This window comes from Hyla sarda, chromosome 2 (genome assembly GCF_029499605.1).
Source record: "Hyla sarda isolate aHylSar1 chromosome 2, aHylSar1.hap1, whole genome shotgun sequence".
Taxonomy (NCBI): domain Eukaryota; kingdom Metazoa; phylum Chordata; class Amphibia; order Anura; family Hylidae; genus Hyla; species Hyla sarda.
In genome coordinates this window covers 196,518,225-196,544,037 of record NC_079190.1, presented here as the reverse complement: position 1 = coordinate 196,544,037, position 25,813 = coordinate 196,518,225, and the positions used below count along the sequence as shown (strand labels likewise).

Here is a 25,813-nt window from a genome sequence, read left to right as displayed (position 1 = left end):
CAGCGCATGCCAGCGCCAGCAGCCTCTTGGCATCTTGTGATCATCGGCGCCTGCCAGCGCCATCAGCCGAAAGCGACTGCCACAGCCTCCATTCGGACCTTGCTGGATTAAGCTGCCTACACCTGGAATCGCTGCACAGAGGACCCAGTGCACTAAAGACATCCAGGCACTGTGGGAATAACATCTACTGCCCGGGTTGCCACCACAAAGATCGGTAACACAATCTGAAACTGTTACAAACTGTCTAATATTGTATACAAAAAGGACACATTTACTTTGAACATGCATATGAGGGAAACAATTTATTAAGCACTTTCGCTTATTTTGCTTGTCCTGTGCAGTTGGTGTTTGCTTGTTACACTAACGGGCACACACTGGTTACACATTAGAAGCCAATCTATGCCCGTGATACCGTTACATTAATTCCATGCATAATTTTTATTGGTTGGTTGTTTTTATTATGTATGTTCTTCTCACAAGGGCCCTGTGAGAAGTATCTAATTTTAACTTACATTATATTATTTTAATAAACTGTTGATTATTATTATTGAAGCACGATCCAGAGATCATTTATTCTTATATACTCACCTAGAAGGTCCGGGCTACATTTTGTCTTTTGGTTTCCTTTTTTAGCAATTAAGGTATAGTTGTTTGCCCAGATTGACCTCGGTGTGTATCAATTGTGAGCTGCACACACATATATATTTTTTCTGGCACCATATGATTTGAAAACATTTTTTTTCCACCGGAGTTCCCCTTTAAGTTACCGGATTAATAATGTCTTGTAGTCTCTCAGCATTATACACTGTTCCATTGTTACAGTATATCATTGTTACTGTCTACATTAGAATCATCTTCTTCTTCTAATACGATGTCAAAGTAGGGTCTTGATTTTGCAGGTTCATACATTGACCTTGCTGTTATAGGTTTATTTGGCTTTTTTAGCCAATGCAGTCCTCTGGTTCTGCTCCTTCTGCCTTGGACCTCCTGCTCCCTTCTTTTATGTGATGTTTTTTTTGCTAAACTGGCACCAGGACTAAGCAGGATCTCTGTTTTCTCTTCAAATACGGAGTCGTCCTCATCACTGTCATGACCTGAATAAAAAAAGCGATAATCAACCAAATGCAACAAATGGACATATCCATGAACATGATCATCTCAAAGAAAATAGCCACTATGCACAATGTAGTGTAGACTGAAAATCCATCAGGTCTGGATACGAGGATGGTCTTCTTATAGTGGTGGCAGTAACTGTATACTGTAAGTCATTTCATTCTTGCCATAATATATCCTGTCCATCAATTTTTGTTTAAACAGTGTCACACTTTTCCATGGGTTATTTCTGTATTGCAGCTCATTCACTTGAGAAGTGCTGAACTGCAATACCAGAACTTGCCCGCTGACAAGTGTGGAGTTGTTTCCAGTGTATGTTTACTTACGTAATAATTTTTTATTGTATCCCCATCAGTCTATAGATGTAAAAAAACAAATTTATTGCAGCAATATGTAAAGCCCCAAGACCATCTGACTGCTCCTCATGGAAATCCAATAGGTATTTGCTAGAGATGTGCGAACTTACAGTAAATTTGATTCGTCACGAACTTCTCGGCTCGGCAGTTGATGGCTTTTCCTGCATAAATTAGTTCAGCTTTCAGGTGCTCCCGTGGGCTGGAAAAGGTGGATACAGTCCTAGGAGACTCTTTCCTAGGAATGTATCCACCTTTTCCAGCCCACCGGAGCACCTGAAGGCTGAACTAATTTACGCAGGATAAGTCATCAACTGCCGAGCTGAGAAGTTCGTGACGAATCGAATTTACTGTAAGTTCGCTCATCTCTAGTATTTGCCTTAAGATATAATATTATTATACATATTCCTGTACATCACTCCAGAATAGTTTTTTTTTCTCTCTAAACCGGGGGGCATGTAGGTATTTAACACTTCACAGTACTGCTTCTCTTTTCCTCATATTCTTACAATGCATTTTCCTTTTGTTTTGGCACTTGATAGGAGGAATATGTATTTTTATGCTATCATTAGAGATGAGGGAATTTTTGAAAAATGTAATTCGGCTGATTTGCTGAATTTTCCAAAAACATTGTTTCGGTCCAAATTTATTCACGGCAAATCGCTATTAAAACGGCTATTTCTGGGCTACAGAGAGCAACAATAGGGGTGTAGAACACTTTGCCTTGTCGAAACACGCATAGGGAGTGTGCTGTGTTAGTGAAATTATACTGTTATTCAGTAGGACATGCAGATCAAAGGCATTGCTGTAAGAATCACTGCCGCAGAGCGTCTGGGTGTGGCAGCAGGGAGACCATATGGCATCAAAATTGAAGGGATTAAAGAGATTTTTTAATGTAATTTTTATTTTATTTAATCTGAATATCTGTCTTACTCTGTGTGGAACTGCAAATGTTTCATTTAATCAGCCATATAATAAAGAATGTCTATGTGTCTGGCACAGTACTCAGTTTTATCCGTCAAATTGCACTGTTCAGGTGTGAGCCTGAATCCCTCTGAAACTGGTTAATTTAATCAGTTATGGTTCATTGTTATCGCTCCAACCTGTTTCATTGGATTCTTGTGATGATTCCAGAGATAATATATGACGATGACTAGAGAGGAGTGAATTTTTAAAAAATTTGATTCATCTGATTTGATTCGCTCAGCTCTATTGAGGACCCATTGGAGGGCAAGTCTGGTGCCAGCAGCCACTGTAATTCCAGCTACAATAGTGTAAAATTTGCTGCAGTGTATAAGTTGCTGCTGTGAAAAAGCTTGTATTTGTATCTTAAAATCGAGATGGCGGTCCACCACTAGGCTAGCTAATGCCTTTCCAAGCCCCTGCCTCTCAGCGCACCCCCATGTGTCCACTTCAAAAGGGAGGGACTGCAGCCCCAGCAACTTGGACAGGAGCACATTCAACTTCTGTGCCGCGCATGAAGCTAGAAGTGACTGCAGTGAAAAAGCTCATACTAATATCTTAAAGGGGTACTCCGGTGAAAACCTTTTTTCTTTTAAATCAACTAGTGGCAGAAAGTTAAACATATTTGTAAATTACTTCTATTAAAAAATCTTAATCCTTCCAGTACTTATTAGCTGCTGAATGCTACAGAGTAAATTCCTTTCTTTTTGGAACACTGATGACATCACGAGCACAGTGCTCTCTGCTGACATCTCTGTCCATGTATAGCAGATGTACAGCAAATGTATGCTAAGGGCAGCATGGTGGCTCAGTGGTTAGCACTGCTGCCTTGCAGTGCTGGGGACTTGGGTTCAAATCCCACTAAGGACAACAATATATACAGCGTTATTATTATTATAATAACGTCAGCAGAGAGAACTGTGCTCGTGATGTCATCAGAGAGCATTCCAAAAAGAAAGGAATTTCCTCTGTAGTATTCAGCAGCTAATAAGTACAGGAAGGATTAAGATTTTTTTTATAGAAGTAATTTACAAATCTGTTTAACTTTCCAGGGCCAGTTGATGTATATAAAAAAAGGTTTTGCCTGGAATACCCCTTTAATGTTCTGGGTGCTCAAAGCATTTACTTTGAACTAATACTGTATGACCACAAAACCCAATATAACAAGGTGACATATGCCGGCACAATGACAGAGCCTAGAGGTGGCAGCAGCCTGACGAGACCATAGTGCCTCACAATAGAAAATATTTTTATTTTTGTAAAAATTAAATAAAATTATAATTAATTTATTATAATTAATTCAAATAATTTATTATTTAAAATTTTTATGTAATGTGCCAGCAGCATGAGGAGACCACATGGTGGCACAATGACACAGCCTGGAGGTGGCAGGAGCATAAGGAGACCATATAGTGGCAGAATGACCAAGCCTGTGGCAGGAGCATAAGGAGACCATATAGTGGCAGAATGACCAAGCCTGGAGGTGGCAGCAGCAAGAGGAGACCATAGGGCCTCACCATTTAAAAGATTAAAGATATTTTTTAAAATTGCATGTGACCATGTTAACATCCTCCGGATACTTGATGAAAACCTGCCACACTGCAAAGTAGCTGATTCCCCCCCCCCCCCCAACAGTCCGCACTGACTGACTGCTACTGCCGCCGACTCCAGGGACCCCCGCTCCACTACCTCCCGGGCAGGTAGGCTGCAGCGAAGAAGGTGGTCTACCCCGGTCACGTTTGGCTCCACACTTCCCACATCTGCCACCATACTGACTCCCAGCCATACTACCACCTCGCTGGCTCAACTGCTGCCTCATGGGCAAACTGCCACCCTCTTTTCCTGATGATGATGATGAAGCCCCTTCTGCACCCGTTCCCAAGTGCGATCGGCTTAATCATCATCATCGAGTTGTGTCAGCAAGTCACTGATGTCCTCCTCAGGTTCCTCAACAGTGTCTGCTTCAGGAGCCTGAATGCTACCAACACCACCAACCACGCCACTCTCCTCATCACTACTAGCCCGCCTAGTGAAGGAAGCAGGGGATGTCTCCTTAACTTCTTGGATGGGCAGTAGCTGCTGACTATCCTCTAGTAGATCGTCCTGACTAGTGTTGCTCGCGAATATTCGCAAAGCGAATTTTATTCGCGAATATCGCATATTCGCGAATATTCGCGAATATAGCACTATATATTCGTAATTACGAATATTTTTTTTTTTTTATTATTTTTTTTTTTCACAGTACACATCACAGTGATCATCCCTCTCTGCTTCCAGCTTGTGTGGTGTAAAGATTAGGCTCTAATACTACTGTGTGAGACTGGCGTGCGAATTTTCACATATGCGAAAATTAGAATATGCTAATTTTCGCATATGCGAATATTTGTTGATGTTCATTTTCGCATACGTGAATTTACGCATATGCGAAAATAAAACGGGTATTACGAATGTGCGAATATTCGCGAATATATGACGAATATTCGTCCATATATTCGCGAATTCGAATATGGCCTATGCTGCTCAACACTAGTCCTGACTAAAAAGCGGAGCTGAACCCACAGCATAGCAAACTTCTATGGGTGAGGGAACAGCAAAAGATAGAGGCAATTGGGGTAAAGGGACTGCTCCTGGGCCATGCCAACTGATGGTTGTGTCTGAGGAACCCACTGACTTGACTGGCGGTGTCAGATGTCACTTGTGTTGAAGAGGATGACCGAGTTAACCAGTCAATGACAGCAGATGGGTTGCTGGTCGAGACACGACCGCTAGCTGATACCAGGAGCTCAGGCCTCTCGCTGCAACTCCTTCTGCCACTCGCCCCTAGTCTGCTGTGACCTCTGCCTGTGCCTGATGAATTTAGGCCTCTGCCACTCCTCTGTGCACATCCTGGCACTTCTCTGCCTGACATACTTAGTGCGTATATGAAGGGAGTACAATAGGCTCCAGTACACTTAAAACAGTATTTGTCTACAACACCAGCAGGCGTGTACTTTTGACTGGCCTTTTACAGTATTTAGGCTCTTAAGACTTTAACAGGAACAAAATGGTACACCACTTAGATGTACGTATGTGGAATGCACTTATGAGGGCAGTACAATGTGCTCCACTATGCTTAAAACAGTATTTCTCTACAACACCAGCAGCTGTGGACTTTTGGCTGGCCTTTCACAGTAACTAGGCCTTTGAGACTTTTACAGGAGCAAAATGGTACACCACTTAGATGTACGTATGTGGTATGTACTTATGAGGGGAGTACTATGCGCTCCAATACGCTTAAAACAGTATTTGTCTACAACATCAGCAGGTGTGTACTTTTGGCTGGCCTTTCACAGTAACTAGGTCTGTGAGACTTTAACAGGAACAAAATGGTACACCACTTAGATGTACGCACAGGTTAGGCTGCGTTCACATGGCCATCTAGACCCGTCCCGTTTTTCTCCCGTCAAAAATAACAACAGATTTAAAAAAGAATGGAAAACAATGGATGCAAACGGATGTTATCCATTTGTATCCGTTTAGATCTGTTATTGTTCAGTTAATAAACCCCCCCAATTTTTTTTTTCCTGTTCTGGGCATGCTCAGAAGTAAAGATGGATCAAAAACGGATTGAAAAATGGATGCAAACGGATGACATTAAAAGCTCATCCGTTTTCCATAGACTCCAATGTTAGATTTACTGTAACCGTTTTTTTTGACGGGAGAAAAAATACTGCATGCACCGTCATTATGGAAATGAGCGCAGAGGGGTGCAAATGGATGAGAAAGGATTGTAAAAAAAATCTAATTGACATCAAAGGGATTATTTTACAACCGTTTGTAATCAGTTTACAAGCAGGGGACAGACGGCAGTGTGAACACACCCTTACAATTAATAGAGGACAATACGCTTTTAGTGCTCTGCTCACCCTTACTGGCTGGCTACTATTAGCTTTTCAGTTGTTGTACACACCAATGCTGCAACACACAGTGGCTGTGTACTACACCCAAAATTGCACTTTCTCTCTCAATCTCACTCCATTCCCTTTCAGTGCTTCTAGGCTGGATTTGGACTTGAGGTGAATCGCTGCTGTAAAAAAGCTTTTCGTTGCAACATACTGCTATCTGCCCCTCTCTCTGCAATAGAATGCTGATATGAGTGGCCACAAGATGGCTGCCCATTATATAGGGCTGTGACATCACAGGGATGGCTGGCTGCTGATAGGCTGCATGTGATTCAGAGTCATCCCACCAACCATTGTTTCCGCCTTCCCAGGATTCCTTGCCCCATGTCGTCACATGTTGATCCGCCATTTTAGATGCCCTGGAGCGTAGATGGAGTTTAATGAAGCGATTTGCGTGATCAAATTACGGATTCATTGCAAATCCAATTTTTCCTGAACTTCGTAACGAATTCGGATTCGTCAGATTCGATTTGCTCATCCTTGGCTATATTTTTTCTATACAGATATATTACCTAGAAAGGACTCTTGCTTGAAGTACTCCCCTGGTTTATAACAGTCATGAGGCAGTGATAAATAGCGGACATTCTGTGCATCTGTCTATTAAGAAAGAAATAAGTTTAAAAAAAATGTGTAGTTTTTCTCAAACATTATATAGTAATAGTAGGTAAGTACTAACATTACATAGTGTCATATCAATATTTTAATATGTGGGCCTTCAAAGCACAATAATCTTCTAGTTAGTAAGTCCAAATGTCTTAGAATTACCAATCACTTCCATCCCCAATTGTTTAAGTGAAAATAAGAATTGTGATGGTCATGGCAACCTATAACATGTCAAATACAATTTTGTCGTTATATGAGTGTGGGGGGCATGGGTAGTCCTGATGGACCAAACGCTATGCACACTTCTTGTTTTAATAAACTACACATCTATATGAATACATAAATAAGAACATTCAGCATTACTCTTGTATACCATTTACCTGTCTCTCCCATGGGAGGCTGCTGCCTTTTTTGATGCTTGAAAAACGGCGGATAAGTATTTCCCTGTTTTGCCTCTCACTGTCATCTTTTGGTAAATTGTATTTGACATAAGAAGATGTCTAGAATAATGGGAGGAAGAGAAAGATAAATATTTATTCATATATATGGAACCTGAATTTGTGACCGGCCTGGCAACTTTTTGGTGTAGCATTGTGTGAATCTGTAATACAGTAGACATCAACTTGGAACCATATAAATGTGGCATGCTTCATCAGATGTAGTATTACACTGCTATTCTTATAATATATAACTCTATATGGAACAAGACGGCACATGGCTGGCTCCATAGTATGTCATAGGGATTTAGAGGGAAATTGATCAAGACCTGTGCTAAGGAAAAGTTGACCAGTTGCCCATAGCAACCAATCAGATTGCTTCATTTATTTTTCAGAGGCCTTTTCAAAAATGAAAGAAGCAATCTGATTGGTTGCTATGGGCAAATGGCCGACTTCCTCTGCACAAGTTGGAATAATCTCCCTCTGAATGTGCTCCTCTAAAGCCCCCTTACACATGGTTCTGCTGTATGTATGTGACATTAGTTTGAGCACTGCATAAAAAGAAACTTTTTCCCATAGCAACCAATGCGATTTCAGTTTTTATGTTTCTAGTAAGTTAGACTGGCTGCTATGGGCTACTTTAACAGTTTCTTATAACATATTTAGAATTGTACATTACTGTATTTAGATACTTATTGTTATGAACAAAGTTGTTGAATAAGTTGTACCTTACCCTTTGACGCACGCGGTATAGGCTATTTGATAATATGTCCTTCATCTGTACAATTTCTTCTGATGAATGTGTTCTTGCCAGCTTTCCTTTTCTAAAATTTCTACAAATGATGAAAGTATGAAAGTATTATGCTTGTACCTATTCAGGCCCACTAACTTAAAGTAGCCAAGAAGAATCCGTGTCTGAAGATCCCAACTGAAACCTATGTGTCAGATTTGTGGTCAGGTTGGGACTTGAGACCATAATATGGATGCAAAAATGTGTTCTTAATACATCCATGTGAATCCGGTTTAATTCCCCGAATATGTATTATAGAATGTTCCTTATGTATTAGGTACAACTAGTGGTAAACCCATTCTATGGCTTAGGAACATTTGTTTGTGCTGTATTACAGTTTCCGGTAGTATGACACTGCTATGGGGAATTCATCCAACAACTGAAAAAAACACTTACTGTAATGATGTCTGTGAAATATCTCTGTTTATACCAAACTTTGTCATTTCAATGGCTTGTTTAATTTCAAGCTTTTTGTGGAGATCAACAATACGGGATTTAGGCTGATTTTCACGAATGAGAGCTTTTCGCAAAATCTTGTGGTCAACTTTTTTAAACCTGAAACGCAAATTTATCTCTGATATTTTTTGCCAAAAATGAATTGTCGATTTTCTCTCTCCTCTTATGTGTCTAATACTGCTTTCTATATTAAACAAAATACTTACTTCTCCCTCATTTGATAATGTCCCCAGTGGCCACATATATCTGTAATTCCCGTTTTCAGGTGATCCATTAGCTAACAAGTAAGAAAAAGGTTGTAGAAACACATTATTAACATAGTAATCTCAAGAAACCCTGGGATCGAGGTATCATGAGATGATACATGAATCAAAAAGAGATTTACATTCATTGACAAAAAAAAAAAAAAAAAGCACCCAGATACAAAAGTCAGATTTAAAAATTTGGGAGTTATGTCAAAGGTAGATATTGTAAATGATTACAGGTGTGGTCTAATAAGACACTGGGTCTTGCCACAAGAAAGCATAAAAGAGCTTTGCCCACTGGACAATAAAAAGGCTCTCAGAGGCTACTTTGGGGAAGTGTACCTCTTGAGAGATTGTTGACTGCTAGATAATGCTGCTATGATGCCCTCAAAGGCATTTTCCCAAGTTCACATGCACAAATCTAGGTTCTGCTTGGGATCCATTGACAGTTGGGGTTGAATATGGAGACCTCGTGGTGAGTGCCTTAATCTTGCCTTGTGGAGCAACACACTGCTGGTGTGATCCTCTGGAGAGCCATCAGTCAGCTCTAATCGGGGTACAAGGGAAACTAATAGTTCGGCGATATGTGCAAGACATTCTGCAGCCAAATGTGTTGCTTCTAAGGACAGGACTTCCAATTGGCACTTTTCAGCAGGATAATGCTCACCAAAAAAAGTAAGGCCATGTTCAGAGTTGAATTCTGCGGAAATATTCCTTTCTGCAGCAGAGTCCCATTGATTTTAATTGGCTACACTGTTCACATGGTGAAATTTTTTGCACCAGAAATTTCTGCCATGAAAATCCAGATTTATGGTGTCCACAGAAACAATGAATGTGAATGTACCAAAGGTGACTCCAAATAAGGAGTAGAAACATCTCATGATGATCAAGAAAAATGGAAGGTTCTAAACAGCATCCCAGGACCTTTGTAACTGTACTATATAAAATTTTATTTTAAATGGTCATTTTCCTATACTTACTCGTGTGTGAATCTCTTGGTTAATTGTTTCTTCTCGGGATGTTCTTTTCACATTTAGAAATCTAACCAACGGTCCAATTGTTATTCCCTGTATTTAAATAAACATACATTGTTTATTGCATATTATATTTATATATTGTATGTATCTATAGATATTAATGTACCAACCTTACCATAACAAACACTGTAAAGTAAATAACTACAATCGTTGAAGTGATAAACATTTTTTTCCGTGGAAATAATAGCACCGGCAGCAAAAACACAAGTGAAAAGCTACTGGCTCCACGTAAACCACTGTAGGCAATGATGAATTGGTCCTTAAAACTGAATGGATATGTCCGAAAACGATTTATGACAGAGAACAAAAGTAAAACACCTACATTGTAAAAAAGAGAAAAAAAATTGACAGTAAAGTAATCTAAAGGATAATATTGACACACAATATATAGATTTGTGATATTTATAAATTTTTAATTGCTTCAATTTTAATATTCATGGAACCCATAGGGTCTATTCACATGGCAGAATTTCCGTTTGCCGAATTCTGCCTCAAATCAAAGCCCATAGACTTCTATGGGTTCCGCATTCCAATTCACACTTTTGAATTTTGGCTTGCGGAATTACGCTAGCGGAAAGACCATTCTGTCAGACCTGAAGTGTTCACGAATTAAAACAAACAATTGTCTGATAGCTTTGCCCACATTAAAAAAATGTATAGACAAGTCAATAAATATACCACAAGGTGTTTTTGCAAGTAATGAGTTGTTTGATGTTGTGAGTGACACCCCCAGAGTGAAAGTTTTTTTGTAGCCAAATTAATCTTGTAAGGACCAAGCCCATTTTAGCCTTAACCTCTTAAGGACGCAGGGCGTACCTGTACACCCTGTGCACGGTCCCGGTATATAACGCAGGGTCACGCCGTGACCCCGCGTCATAGCGGGTCAGTCCCGGTGGCTAATTGACAAAAAATTTGACATTACCTTACCTGCCTGCATCGCGTCTGATATGCGAATTATTGCTCCAAGCCTGAAATCCAGGCTTGAGCAATCGACCACCGATAACATTGATCATCGCCATGTTAATGCATGGGGCTGATCTGTGTATAAGATCAGTATGTGCAGTGCTATAGCCACTAGAGGAAGCTATAACACTGCAAAAAAAAGTGTAAAAAAAAGTTAATTAAAGATCATTTAACCCCTTCCCTAATAAAAGTAAGAATCACCCCCCTTTTCCCATTTAAAAAAAAATGTGCAAATAAAAATAAACATGTGATATAATGTGATAAAACATGTGATATAATGTGATATCACCGCGTGCGGAAATGTCCAAACTTTTAAATAATGAAAAAATGAATAAAAAGCGATCAAAAAGTCTGATCAATACAAAAATGGTACAGATAAAAGCTTCAGATCACGGCACAAAAAATTAGCCCTCATACCGACCAGTAGGCGGAAAAATAAAAAAGTTATGGGGGTCAGAAGATGACAATTTTAAACGTATACATTTTCCTGCATGTAGTTATGATTTTTTTTCAGAAGTACGACAAAACCAAACCTATATAAGTAGGGTATCATTTTAACTGTATAGACATACAGAATAAAGAGAAGGTATCATTTTTACCGAAAAATGCACTGCGTAGAAACGGAAGCCCCCAAAAGTTACAAAATGGCATTCTTTTTTACATTTTGTGACAGCTGTCACGCCCCCTCCCATAGGCTTTTATTGAGGGGGTGGAGCGTGACGTCACACGGGGGCAGAGCCATGACGTCACTATGCTCCGTCCCCGTGATCGCCAGTATCAGACCCAGAGCGAGCACGCTCCGGGGGCTGATTCTAATGGGATGCGGCGTGGAAGATCACGGGGGTCCCCAGCGGCGGGACCCCTGTGATCAGGCATCTTATCCCCTATCCTTTGGAAAGGGGATAAGATGTCTTAGTGCCGGAGTACCCCTTTAAGGGGTTAAAGAGGTACTTCACCCCTAGACATCTTATCCCGATGTCTAGGAGTGAAGTACCCCTTTAATGCTAAAATGGGGTTGCTAAAATGGGCTGTCATTAAACGAACGTTGGGTGCTGCAGGGGGATCACAGGGGGTCCCAGCGGCGGGACTCCTGCGATCAGACATCTTATCCCCTATCCTTTGGGTAGGGGATAAGATGTCTAGGAGCAGAGTACCCCTTTAAGGACCAGGCCCACTTTTGTTTTTGCACTTTTGTTTTTTCCTCCTCCCCTTCTAAAAATCATAATGCTTTCAATTTTGCACCTACAGACCTAAGGGCTTGTTTTTAACATCACCAATTGTACTTTATTATGACATCAATCATTTCACCACAAAATCTATGGCAAAACAATAAAAAAAAAATTGTGGGGTGAAATTGAAAAAAAATAAATAAAATCCGGCCATTTTGCAACTTTATGGGGCTTCTGTTTCCACGTATTGTACTTTTAAGAAAAAAATGAGACCTTAACTTTATTCTGTAGGTCCATAAGATTACAAGGATACCCAATTTATGTAGATTTTATATTACTACTTTTCACCAATATGTGTATGTTTAAAATTGTCATCTTCTAACCCCTATAACCCCTACGCACTGTGATCTGTAGTTTTCATCCATTTATCAGTTTTTTATGTTATAAGAAGTGACCAAAAATGCACAATTTTGTCTTTGGTGTTTTTTTTGTGTACGCCATCGACCGCGCAGCTTAACTGACCTTATATTTTAATAATTTGAATATTTACGCATGCGGCTGTACCATATATGATTATGTTTATTTTTTATTACATTATTTTATTTTTTTAAAATGGGAAAAGGTGGGTAATATAAACTTTTATTAAGGAAGGGGTTAATTTACTTTTATGAACTCTTTTTTTATACACATTTTAATTATTTTTATAGTCCCAATAGGGGGCTATAACATGAAATTTTGATTGCATACACTGTTCAATGCTTTGCCATAGCATAGCATTGATCAGTGTTATTGGTGCTCTGCTGCTCTAGCCTGCCATAGCTGGCTAGGAGCAGCAGAGGACCGATTGGACGGCGAGGAGGCAGGTAAGAGCCCTCCTGCCATCCACCAAGCTGAATAGGACCCGTGATTTTGAACTAACTGGTAGAATTAACCTCACATTTTATATGCCGCAATCAACTTCGATTGTGGTGTCTAAAGGGTTAATGCCGGGCAACGGCATGATCGGTGATGCTCAGCATTAACCGTAGGCCCTGGCTGTTCATAGCAACTGGGACCCATCAGGTATGAAGCATGCTTCAAACCCTGGTAATGGGACAAGGGCATACAGGTATGCCCTCTGTCCTTAAGTACCAGGACGCAAGGGTGTACCTGTTCGCCCTTCGTACTTGAGGGGTTCAATTTACTAAAGGAACAATTCCTGCGGGGATAATTCCTTGTTGGTGCTAGCTTGGTCACCTCAGGATTCCAAGAAAAAAGAAGATCTCCAAGAATCCCCTCATTCATTTCCATAGTTTCCATCCGCATAATGTTTAATGTCCCAGTACAGGACATGGTCCTGCACTACACTTAGGCCCTGTCAGGTTGAGTCCCTCAGTGACATGGGGGCTCTCCTGCAGTGTCTCCCCTCCTGTTACTATAGTAAATCCAGAATTTTATCACGACACAAGAGACTCCTATTATGCGAATTGCTTTCTATTTACTACTGCAGCAGCAACCAATCATGTTACAGAAAAAGAGAAAAAAAATTATGAATATGTAGATTAGGTATAGACGGTCATCCAATCAGCTTGTGGCATAGTTCATAAAACCATTGAATTCATCTGTGACTTCCTCTTTCTTGCTGGTGCCAGTGGCAACAACAGATAAGGAAACTTTTTTTCTATCGCTTCATATATAGGGTGGGCCATTTATATGGATGGTTTCAGGTGCTGCACATCTCGTATCTTCACAGCATAGACAATTGCCTTCAGATGACCCAAAAGCTAAAAGTCTAAGGGGGTCAGATCTGGAGACCTTGGGGGCCATTCAACTGGCCCACGACGACCAATCCACTTTCCAGGAAACTGTTCATCTATTAATGCTCGGACTTGACACCCATAATGTGATAGTGCACCATCTTGCTGGAAAAACACAGGGAACGTGCCAGCTTCAGTGCAAAAAGAGGGAAACACATCATCATGTAGCAATTTCGCATATCCAGTGGCCTTGAGGTTTCCATTGATGAAGAATGGCCCCACTATCTTTGTACCCCATATACCACACCAAACCATCAATTTTTGTGTTCCAACAGTCTTGGAGGGATCTATCCAATGTGGGTTAGTGTCAGACCAATAGCGGTGGTTTTATTTGTTAACTTCACCATTCACATAAAAGTTTGCCTCATCACTGAACAAAATCTTCTGCGTAAACTGAGGGTCCTGTTCCAATTTTTGTTTTGCCCATTCTGCAGCACCTGAAACTATGGATACTGGAAGCCTGTGCTAGCATTTCTCCTGCGGTGTTGCTATCAGTGTGTGAAGAGTGGGAGAAGAGGGTTGCATTGACAATCCAACACAATGGGCAGCACATTGAACACATTTTATAAGTGGTCAGAAAATTGTAAATAACTCATGAAAGAATAAAGTTACGTTAAAACATAGCAAATCATTGTTTTTCTTCTGAAATTCCCAATAAGTTTGATGTGTCACATGACCCTCTTCCTATTGAAAAAAACAAAGTTGGATTCAAAATGGCCGACTTCAAAAAGGCCGCCACGGTCACCACCCATCTTGAAAAGTTTCCCCCCTCACATATACTCATGTGCCACAAACAGGAAGTTAATATTACCAACCATTCCCATTTTATTAAGGTGTATCCATATAAATGGCCCACCCTGTACAATTATTGCCTTCTACCCCTTCAGATAAGTTATGGTCTGCTGAGGACTCAGCGGCAAAGCTTGCCCAGGGTTTTAAAAAATCAGGCAAAGCCACTCAAAAAAGGAATTTTATTGAAATTAACCCTTCTGTTCTTCAATCAAAAATAACCCCAAAACACAGTAAAAAGACCGGTGAAGATACATTGCAACTTTCATGCAATTAAAATACTGATGCTGCAAAAGTACATCCAAAACCCTCAGCCCGAGAGGAAGTGCATAATGTATGGACAAAGAAAGCTTCCAATAGGAAGAAACCAGATTCCTTTGTCACTTCAAGCTCTTCCTCTGACAACTCTTCTGATTCGTCAGAAGGTGAATACTATGTCTGTATAGAGGACTCTGATGATGATTTAGATATCTCAGTTTCAACTGAGGATCCAACTTCTTTGATACAGGATAGCACTGGGGAATTTTTCACCCAGAGAGCATTAAACACCCTTGTTCAGTTGAATGGCTCCCTCATCCACAAGTTGCCACATTTCTGGAATACTGGATAAATAATCCCCTAGATAAAAATTCTAGAAACATGTTACGAGCGGAATGCCCAAGGCCAAACCTATTACTAAAATTTTGAACATGACTGAGGAGTCCGTCTCCTCTGAGCTGTTTATTAGGCAATGCTAATGCAGCTCTTAATTGTGAGCGCAGAATATCTGTCTTACTCGGGCTTGACCCACAATTGGTCAATTTAGCCCAATCTGAACCCTCTACCTCCACCGAAGGCTTTTTATTTAGAGACTGTTTTGTAAAGGAGCTAAATAAGTATCTTAACTTATTTTCTTCTTTGGAAAAGGCACAAACCTCCATGAAGAAAGTCTTCAACCCCAAGGTTTTTGGCAGGGCTGGGAGAGGCAGGAGCCACTTTCCCGGCCGCCAGATTTTGGATCGAAGATCCTACAAAGGTTCTTCATTATATGACCGCAGCCATCAAACACCTACCTTTCAACAACCAACCCCCTTCTTCCCACCCAGAGGTCGTCCTTGGAGGGCCAGAGGTCAGCGAGGATATCCCAGATCTCGACCTTCTTCAGGTAAGTCTTTTTCTTTCTCTAGAATCTCAATTTCCTCTGGGAGGCAGATTAACCCATTTTTTCCAAAATTGGTCTATTCTAACATCAGATTCTTGGGTGCTAAACACAATCACAGAATATTAGATAGAATTTTATACTCCTCCAATTCAATGGGAGATGCCTCATCCCATTCATTTTTCCAACCAAGACAAAGAACTATGTTCCAAGAATTTTATACCATATATGCCGGCGTATAAGACGACTGGGCGTATAAGACAATCCCCAACTTCTACAGTTAAAATATAGAGTTTGGGATATACTCGCCATATAAGACTACCCCTCCTACCGCGATGTACAGTACCTTGTATTTCCCCCCACATTAGGTAGGCAGCATGTTCCCCCACATTAGGTAGGAAGTATAGCTCCCCCACATTAGGTTGCTAGCTCCCCCACATTAGGTAGGAAGTATAGCTCCCCCACATTAGGTTGCTAGCTCCCCCACATTAGGTTGCTAGCTCCCCCATATTAGGTTGCTAGCTCCCCCACATTAGGTCGGCAGCTCCCCCACATTAGGTTGGCAGCTCCCCCACATTAGGTCGGGATTAGTAGGCAGCTCCCCCACATTAGTAGGCAGCTCCCCCACATTAGTAGGCAGCTCCCCCACATTAGTAGCAGCTCCCCCACATTTGTGGTCAGCATTTCCCCCCACATTTGTAGGCAGCCCCCCCACATTTGTAGGCCGCTCCCCCCACATTAGGTCAGCAGTTTCCCCACAATAGTAGGCAGCTCCCCCCACATTTGTAGGCAGTTCCCCCACATTAGATTGGCAGCTTCCCCCAATAGACATACAGCTTCCAGCCATATACAGTGTATGGCTGGAGGCTGTATGTCTGTACTGCCCCCACAGTGTTCCGATCACCGCTCCTCCGGCCCGGGTCTCCATCTACTGCTATGGCCTATGGACCATAGCAGTAGGTGCCGGGACCAGGGAGCGGTGACCGGATCACGGCCAGTCACTCACCAGGCCCCGGTTGGCGCTCGTCCTCCTGCGGTCCTCCTGGTCCTGCGCGCCTCTGCTTCTATGGTTGTACGCACAGGAAGTCACTGATGTCCAGTGCGTACAACCATAGAAACGGAAGACCGGACCGCAGGAGGATGCCGGGGAATGTTAAGTGAGCGGCGGACATCCTTATGAAAAGATTTTTCGGGACACAGGGATGTCCGGGATAGGAATACCTATGATTATCTGCCCAGGCCGGCTCCTGTGTGTGGCTGCAGGCGGTTAGTCAAAACAGACTTGAAAGATGCCTACCTCACGGTGCCTATGCATCCGGAATCTCAACCTTATTTCCAATTTACATGGGACAATGCAAAATGGCAATTTTTAAGCCTTCCCTTCGGTCTATCCTCCGCCCCCTGGTGCTTCACAAAATTGTTAAAACCAGTGGTGTCTCACCTTCGGAGTCGAGGTGTCAGTCTAATTATTTATCTGGATGACATCGTCATCATGGCGGATTCTTGGTCTCTCATTCATCGCCACATGCAATGGACCCTTGCTCTACAAACCAATTTGGTTTTTGTAATCAATTACAAAAAAATCCATCCTCACCCCTTCTAGAGAAGTAGAATTTCTAGGTTTCATGGTCAACACACAATCGGCCATGTTAAGCCTTCCTTCAAGGAAACTGAAAACCATATGCAAAGAAATCCGTTCTGTATTAAACAAGTCCCTCATCTCTCTAAGAACCATTGCAAGAATAGTCGGCCTCTTGTCCACTTCCATTCAAGCCATTTTCCCGGCCCCCTTACACTACAGAGCTCTCCAACGTCTGAAAGCATTACATTTATGGTTTAGGTTACTCGGACAAAATTACCTTAAATTCAGAACCAGACAAGAACTCCTTTGGTGGTTGAACCACATTCAGGCTTGGTTTGGGAAAACGCTTTTCAATTCCATGCCAGACCTCATCATAGAATCGGATGCCAGCCTCCTTGGCTGGGGCAACAGATGCGCTCCTCATCCACATGAGGCAAATGGTCCATAGAAGAATCTCACCACCACAACAATTGTTTGGAGCTACTAGCAGCATCCTTCGCTCTAAAGAGTTTTGCAAAGGACAAATCTCATTGCTGCATTCTATTGAAGATGGACAATATCTCAGTGGTCCAATATGTGAACTGTCTAGGAGGTACAAAATCCAAACTTTTAACAGACATTGCAAAGAAATTCTGGCACTTCTGCCTAGACAAGGACATCATTCTCAAAGCAGAATATCTTCCTGGGATTTCCAATTTGGTAGCAAATTGGAATTTCCGTTATCTTGCCGATTCAAGCGATTGGATGTTGGATCGAGAAATCTTTCAGAAACTCGATCTTCTTTGGGGACCGTTATACCTAGACCTTTTCGCATCTCGATTGAATCATCAGATTCCTTGATTTTTCAGTTGGCGTCCGGATCCCAAAGCCCTGGACATGAATGCTCTTCTTCAAACATGGCCATCAAAAATGCTCCATGCATTTCCTCCCTTCACTCTCATTCCAAGAGTCCTGCTTCATGCGAAAGCTCAAAAATCCACATTGATTCTGATAACACCATGGTTGCCAACTCAGACATGGTTTCCTCACATTCTGAGCATGATGATCGACTTTCCCAGAATTTTTCTGTCCTATTCTTCCATTCTCCTCAATCCATAGGGATCTCCTGATCCTCTCATTCAATCAGGAATCCTCTCTCTAGTAGCCTGGTGCAGATTGGGTCAGAAAGACCTGATTTTGGACTTTCACAATCAGCTAAAAACATCTTATCAGAAGCCTGGGCTTCTGGTACAAGGAAAGCCTATCTTTCTGCATGGAAATTCTGGTGTAATTGGTGCTTGGAACGGGATCTGGATCCCATACATGCACCTTTAAATCACATTATAAATTTCTTATCTGATTCTTTTGACTCAGGAAAAGCTTACCATACAATCAACGTCTATCGTTCAACCATATCTTTTTATCACGAACCCATACATTTTTTACCAATAGGCAAGCATCCTCTTATAAGTAAATTGCTTTGTGGTATTCGTTTCAAGCTTCCTCCTACTCCCAAATATTATTTTACCTGGGATGTTCACATTCTCCTATTCTTAAAACGTTTATCCATCAAACTTACAGTTCTGATATGCCTTATATCCTTCAAAAGGGTTTCAGACGTTAGGGCCTTAGATATTTCTCATCGTACTTTTTCTCCTCATGGTGTACAGTTTGCTATTTTTAGACGCACTTAGACTAGCTTTTAACTTATGTTAGACCTCATCTTCCAGTTTAATCTCCAACTTTAGCTAGATGGGTTAAATATGCTATGTCTTTAGCAGGCATTGATACTACTGTCTTTGGCGCTCATTCCACTAGAGGCGCTATGTCTACCACAGTTTTTCAACAAGGTGGTGCCCTATCTGATATCCTCAAAGCTGCAGATTGGTCCTCTGAAACTACTTTTCCTAATTTTTATTTCAGACCAGAACCTCATGTCTCCAGGGTTATTATTTAATCGCAATATATGTCTTGTATATTATTTACATGTTATATTTGATTACGATTGTTTTTCAGCTTTTAACTTGCATAATAGGAATCTCTTGTCTTGTGATAAAATTGGGGATTTTCCTAGCCTTGGTGCTGGAAAGTATAGATTTTATTAAAGACAAGAGACGAGTATTATCCCACCCAATTAACCCATCCCTGTTTTTTCCTATTCTTTCAGCTTAAATTCTGGATTGTTATTATATGAATCCTTCAAGGTGTTCCAGACCTATTGTTAAGAAGTTATTACAGTTTTATCTTCTCCAGAGTTACAGTTCGCATCAAGAAAGAAGAAGTCACAGTTGAATTCAGCGGTTTTATGAACTATGCCATAAGCTGATTGGATGACCATCTATACCTCATTTACATATTCATAAATTTTTTCTCTTTTTCTGTAATGTGATTGGTTGCTGCTGCTGTAGTAAATAGAAAGTAATTTGCATAATACTCATCTCTTGTCTTTAGTAAAATCTATATTTTCCAGCACCAAGGCTAGGGAAATCCCCAATTAATAACAATTAATATAAAAGGTTTATATTTACATTTCGGAATAATAACATAAACCACATAATTATTTCAGGCAATAAATGATGTTGGTTTACATCAGAAGCATATCCTCTGTTAAGTAATGGAGCAAATAGAAAACCCATAAAAATACACCATATAAGCAGAACAATAGGTGATGTTTTAAAAACTAATAAAAGTAAAAATCAAGATTAAAAAAATCACACACTTTGGGGGAGATTTATCAAAACCTGTCCTGAGGAAAAGTTGTTGAGTTGCCCATAGCAACCAACCAGATTGCTTCTTTCATTTTTGAAGAGGCCTCTGGAACATGAAAAAACGATCTGATTGGTTGCTATGGGCAACTTTTCCTCTGGACAGGTTTTGATAAATCTCCCCCTCTAAGTGCCTTACCAAGCTATCGCCAACAGGGAATTATCCATGCAGGAATAGTTGCTTTTGTAAGTTTAATTTGGGAACAAAAAAAAAAGGTTATTGTCCAGATAAAAGAGACGCACAGAGGGGATAGCAGTGACCTGAAATTTGCAAGTTTAACATAATGTTATTACTCTTTTTAAAGTATTTATTTTGTTTATATGTAGACATGGTAACCCCAGACCCATTTTGGGCACGTACCTGAAAGCTTTGATGTATACCTCTGACCTGAAAAAGTGTGTGGTGGCGCATAAAACGGCTGTAGCCGCCAGGTATTGCTCAAACTGTCTTTTTGTATGTATCCTCCTCTGCATGTAAAAATACTGAATTTATCTAATAAAGTCTAAGAAACCTACAACTGGTTGAGGGCCCCGTTCATTTTAATTTTGGAAGTTCTGACTATTGTTGACCCTGGAGTATAGAGCCACGGGCCAGAGTAAACCCAGGCAGATCCAGTGATAGGTGTACAAACTATACTTAGTGCACAACCGAAGCTCTCTACTAGTCATTTTGTATCAGACTTTCTTAGACTGGGCCACTAGAATATGAATGAAAGGGTCCACAATAACTAATTTATCCTGGAGTGCACAGCTGCTTTGAAATTATGACACATACATAGCAGACGTAGTCTGAGTTTTTCAGGCACAAAGCACCCCTACCGGACTTTTCACAATGAGCAGTGTTTTGAGCAGCGACAATCTGGGCAAAACAGAGCATTGGCTTTAAAGTTTTAGTGCCAGGAAGATAGAAGACCACATCATTAGAAAGGGAAGAGAGCCCACCTAGCCTGTTGTAGAGATTAGTGTTGAGCATGAATATTCATTATGCAAATGTTTATCGCGAATATAGGCACTTCGCGATTTCACGAATATTTAGAGTATAGTGCTATATATTCGTAATAACGAATATTCATTTTTTTCACATGAAAAATTTTCATAAAAATTTGTATACAAAATTTGCATGTGAATTTTTGCATGGGAAAAAAGGGAACGAACATAGCGAAGGACAAATAATCGTCAATATATTCACGAAATATCGCAAATTCGAATATGGCCCCTGCTGCTCATCACTAGTAGAGATAAACATTTGGTCTCACAGAAGTACATTAAGTTTTTTGGACCATAAGCATTAGAATATGTATGGTAGTGCCTTCAAGCACCACCATTCCTTGAGGGACAAAATTATGGCAAACAGCTCTATCTCCAATTTCATAGAAGCATATGGCTGAGAAAAGTTCCTTGAATAGAAATCTACAAGGATGTGATGGGCTCTCCTGGGTAGGACGATGAGAAAGGAGGGCACTCTGTCACTTATTTCTCAAACACATTGATTTTGAATATAAACAGGGGAGCTGGGGTGGGAGCTGTGCAAAAGCAATTTTATGGGTTTTATCGCAACTTGGTACAATACTTTTGAAGTGCCATCTTTGTGGCTCATATCAATTATGGGTTTTACTATAGAGGGAAAAACCCTGCATGAACCTCCAGTAGTAGTTACAGAAGCTCAAACACTTTGTAGATTAGTAGGACAGGGCTACTGCAGTCCTGCTGATACCTGTTGTGGGTCTCCAGCAAACTCTTCCTTAGAAATCAGATACCCTAGGAAAGTGACTTGGAATTTGGTGGTATTCCAATTTTTTTCAGTTTGTAGTGGAGACCATTCTCTTACAACCTTTATAGTACCCTGCTAACATTCGCTTTGTGGTCCCCCAAGGATGATGAGTGAATTAGGATGTCATCCAGGTATACTTATACACACTGCTGAAGCATTTCTCGTAAGACATCATTAAAAAATTCAGCAGGAGCATTACTTAACTCAAAAAGTGATTCAGAATGCCTGTTCCTGGTGTTGAAGGTAATTTCTAACTCATGTCCTTCTTTGAATCTTATGATATTATAGGCTCCCCTTAAGTCTAAGTTGGTAAAGACCATTGCTCCCCTAAAGTGGTCAAAGAATTCTTTAATCAGAGGAATGTGGTATGCATTTTGAATAGTAATGGAATTAAACCCCAGTAATTGATTCAGGGACACAGTTTGCCATCTTCTTGACAAAGATAAGCCAGTCCCTGCTGAAGAAGTCCCCAAGGACAGTACATTTGCAACATACTCATCCATGGTTGGTTTTCTGCACAGACAGAGGGTAGACTTGGGCTTTTGAGTGTATGTAACCTACTTGAAGCTCAATATCAGACTCATAAGGCCAGTGGAGAGGAAGGTCCTCTACCTATACCTTATCACAAACTTTGCTCTACTTCTGGTATTCCTTAGGAGAAGAGACAATGGAAGTACAAAGCAAACTAAATGGCCTATGTATACATGTGGTACCACACTGAGGGGATCAAGACCAAACTTCATCTGTGTGCCAGTCAAAACGTGGATTATATGTCTCTATCCAGGGATAACTGAGCACCACAGGAAAATGTGGAGAGTAAATCAACTGAAACTGGAAGGTCACCTGGTGGAGAGCACCTATCAATTGCTTCAATGGCTAGAGACAAGGATTAAAGTTATAGTGGAATAGAGTTTTGGCTACAAAGGCATCACCCACAAAATAGCTAGCAACATCAGAATCTACGAGGGCCTGCATAACCACAGAGGAATTGGCCAGCCCATGAGAGGATAATTATAATTATAGGGTTTTCTTTGAGGACCTCTGGGGATGAGGAAAGCCCACCCAAGGTCTATCCCTGGCAAAACCTCAGATGCAGTTGTTTCCCGGCTGGGTTAAGCATGATCTCAGCAACTGGCCCAAATTGCCACAATAAAGACATAACCCCTCCCTCCTCTAATAATCCTTCTCCTCCATGGAGAGATTGGTGAACCTGAGCTGCACTGTTTCAACCCCTTCAAATGATTCTGAACCAAGAGGTGAGAAAGGCACAGATGGGTTGAAAACTGAGGTGCCAATTTGATAAGAAACCTCCACATGAGCTCCTGAAATAATGGTCCCTCTTGGGACCTAGTGTCAATGAGGATGTTGAAAGACACTAGCTCCTAAAGTTCAGTCTGCAAATCTCTAGCTGAAATGATATATTTTATAGTATTGGAGAGTCTGTGGGAGAATCCAGCAACCAGCGCTTCATTATTCCAGAACACCTCTGCTGCTACAGTACAGAACTCAATTGAGGACAGTTCTCTGCAGTTATAGTACCTTGTGTAATGGATATGAGCTGCTTTGCCACAGAGGTAGAGCAGGTAGTGAGATCCAATGTACATTTAAAGGATGCAATAAACTTTGCAGTCAAAGATAATATGGGCATAGGTACAATAGACTAAAGGGGGACCCTATTGACTTTTATAGGATAGTTTTCTAGACATGCTATGTAACCTTTGCAGAGGCCATAGAGGAGAAGAGGGGGAGCATTAGCCATCACTTTTTTTGTGAATTAGCTGATCCTATCTATTCTATAAAATGGTTTCACTTTTTATTGTAATCATAAGGGTACATTCACACTGCGGAAGCTCTGTTCACAGAATTCCTCGAGCAGAGATTCCATCTGATGGCTGCCCCTGAAATACTTCGGCGGTAGGACCGCCAGCACTGCGCCATCACCATTGACAGCTATGCAGTGCTCACGGACTTCCGCACAAAAGAATGAACATGTTTTTCTTTGCGCGGATCAATTTCAGCGGTGTAATTGTCTGCCACTAAAATTCCTCCGTGTGAACGGGTCTCAAGGAAGACCCATTTACACTAATGTTAATGTTCACTTTGCGGAGTTCCACGAGTGTGAACATACCCAAAGACTGAGAGGTATTCTTTACAGAACAAAAAGAATCAGCCTATATAATCTATATTTGTACAGTGGCCCCTCAAGAGACAATAACTTAAAAGTTTCAATATTTTCAACATACAATGGTCCTAAATATAATTAACATAAAAACCTTATTTACTTAATAGGACATTTTCTATTGACACATTCCCTTTTAAGACCAACACATAAAAGGCTAGCACAAGGTTAGTACACAACACAAACAAAGCATTTGCGAAGTCATTCAACTTTATAACATTTGTTAATTCAGTTGTAGCCTGTTGCTAAGTATCATATATAAAAAGAGACAATTTGAAATATCTTACTCAGTGCTCGCCAAATGAGACAGAAGAGTAATGTAAAGCTGACAAAAGCCCAGTTCCATTCATGATTTTTTCCTACAGTAGAAACGCCCATGAAGATAAATATGAGAGTCTCGCACACGCTGCTTATCATCTTCATGAAGTATTTTATGGTTGTGCTTGAGTTCTTTGAGATGTTTTCTTCAATATATTTTTTCATGGTCATTGCACAGGCTGTCATGCTGTTGAGCATAAAAAAATAATAAATCTTTGTGTATCTATGGAAAATTCATTAAACCTGTGTATAGATGTCAGCGTATTGATTTCTTAAAGGGGTACTTCACTGGCAAACATTTTTTTTTTTTATCAACTGGTGCCAGAAAGTTGAACAGATTTTTAAATTACTTTTATTAAACAATATTAATCCTTCCAGTACTTATCAGCTGCTGTTATGATCCACCGGAAGTTCTTTTCTTTTTAAATTTCCTTTCTGTCTGACCACAGTGCTCTCTGCTGACACCTCTGCCCGTATCAGAAACTGTCCAGAGCAGGAGCAAATCCCCATAGCAAACCTATCCTTCTCTGGACAGTTCCTGATACTGACAGAGGTGTCAGCAGAGAGTACTGTGGTCAGGCAGAAAGGAAATTGAAAGAAGAAAATAAATTCCTCTGTAGTGTACAGCAGTTGATAAGTACTGGAAGGATTAAGACTTTTTAATAGAAGTTATTTACAAATCTGTTTAACTTTCTGGCACCAGTTGATTAATTTTTTTTCCCCCAGTGGAGTACCCCTTTAACTGTTCACATTTTTGAAATGTTCTAAATGCTGAGTTCCACATTTAATCTTCAATTTATTTCCAGAGAGTTTTCAAAGTTTACAGCTGTGATACCAGGCCAGACATCAAGCCTTAAAGGGGTACTCCGCCCCTAGACATCATATCCCTATCCAAGGATAGGGGATAAGATGTCTGATCGCGTGGGTCCCACTGCTGGGGACCCCCGTGATCTCTCCTGCAGCCCTGTGGCTGATGACTCACGATACAGGGGCTGGTGGTTTGTCATGGCCTGCGCCTTTATGATGTCACATCCCACCCCCTTAATGCAAGTCTATGGGAGGGGGCGTGATGGCGGTCATGCCCCTCCCATAGACTTACATTAAGGGGCGGGATGTCACAAGGGGTGGAGCCATGAAGTCATGATACTTCGGCTCCAGTATTATGAGTCATCAGCCACTTGGCAAACTACCCTCTGTACAGCTGATGACTCTGAGGGATGCAGGAGAGATCGCGGGGGTCCCCAGCAGCGGAACCCCCTGTGATCAGACATCTTATCCCCTATCCTTGGATAAGGGATAAGATGTCTAGGGGTGGAGTACCCCTAGTACCCTCCAGGAATGAAGGGTAGGATAAATTTGACTATTTTATACTTACCTAAAAACAGCTTTTTTAATTCCCCCATGAGCCGGACCAACAGTCTGAGAG

At 40.9% G+C, this 25,813-nt stretch overlaps 1 protein-coding gene across 1 annotated transcript in view; it reads right to left on the bottom strand.

Annotated features, from left to right (window-relative positions):
- Positions 1 to 759: 759 nt before the first annotated feature.
- Positions 760 to 25,813, bottom strand: part of SLC9A4 (solute carrier family 9 member A4) — a 44,219-nt gene continuing 19,165 nt past the window's right edge. The window contains exons 3-11 of the mRNA XM_056560524.1: positions 24,357 to 24,574; positions 10,054 to 10,256; positions 9,882 to 9,968; positions 8,863 to 8,933; positions 8,597 to 8,755; positions 8,144 to 8,243; positions 7,354 to 7,473; positions 6,883 to 6,967; positions 760 to 1,094 (exon numbers count right to left, since the gene is read on the bottom strand). Of these exons, the coding sequence (XP_056416499.1) occupies positions 817 to 1,094; positions 6,883 to 6,967; positions 7,354 to 7,473; positions 8,144 to 8,243; positions 8,597 to 8,755; positions 8,863 to 8,933; positions 9,882 to 9,968; positions 10,054 to 10,256; positions 24,357 to 24,574 (1,321 nt within the window). The 3' untranslated portion in view covers positions 760 to 816. The remainder of the gene's footprint in view (positions 1,095 to 6,882; positions 6,968 to 7,353; positions 7,474 to 8,143; positions 8,244 to 8,596; positions 8,756 to 8,862; positions 8,934 to 9,881; positions 9,969 to 10,053; positions 10,257 to 24,356; positions 24,575 to 25,813) is intronic.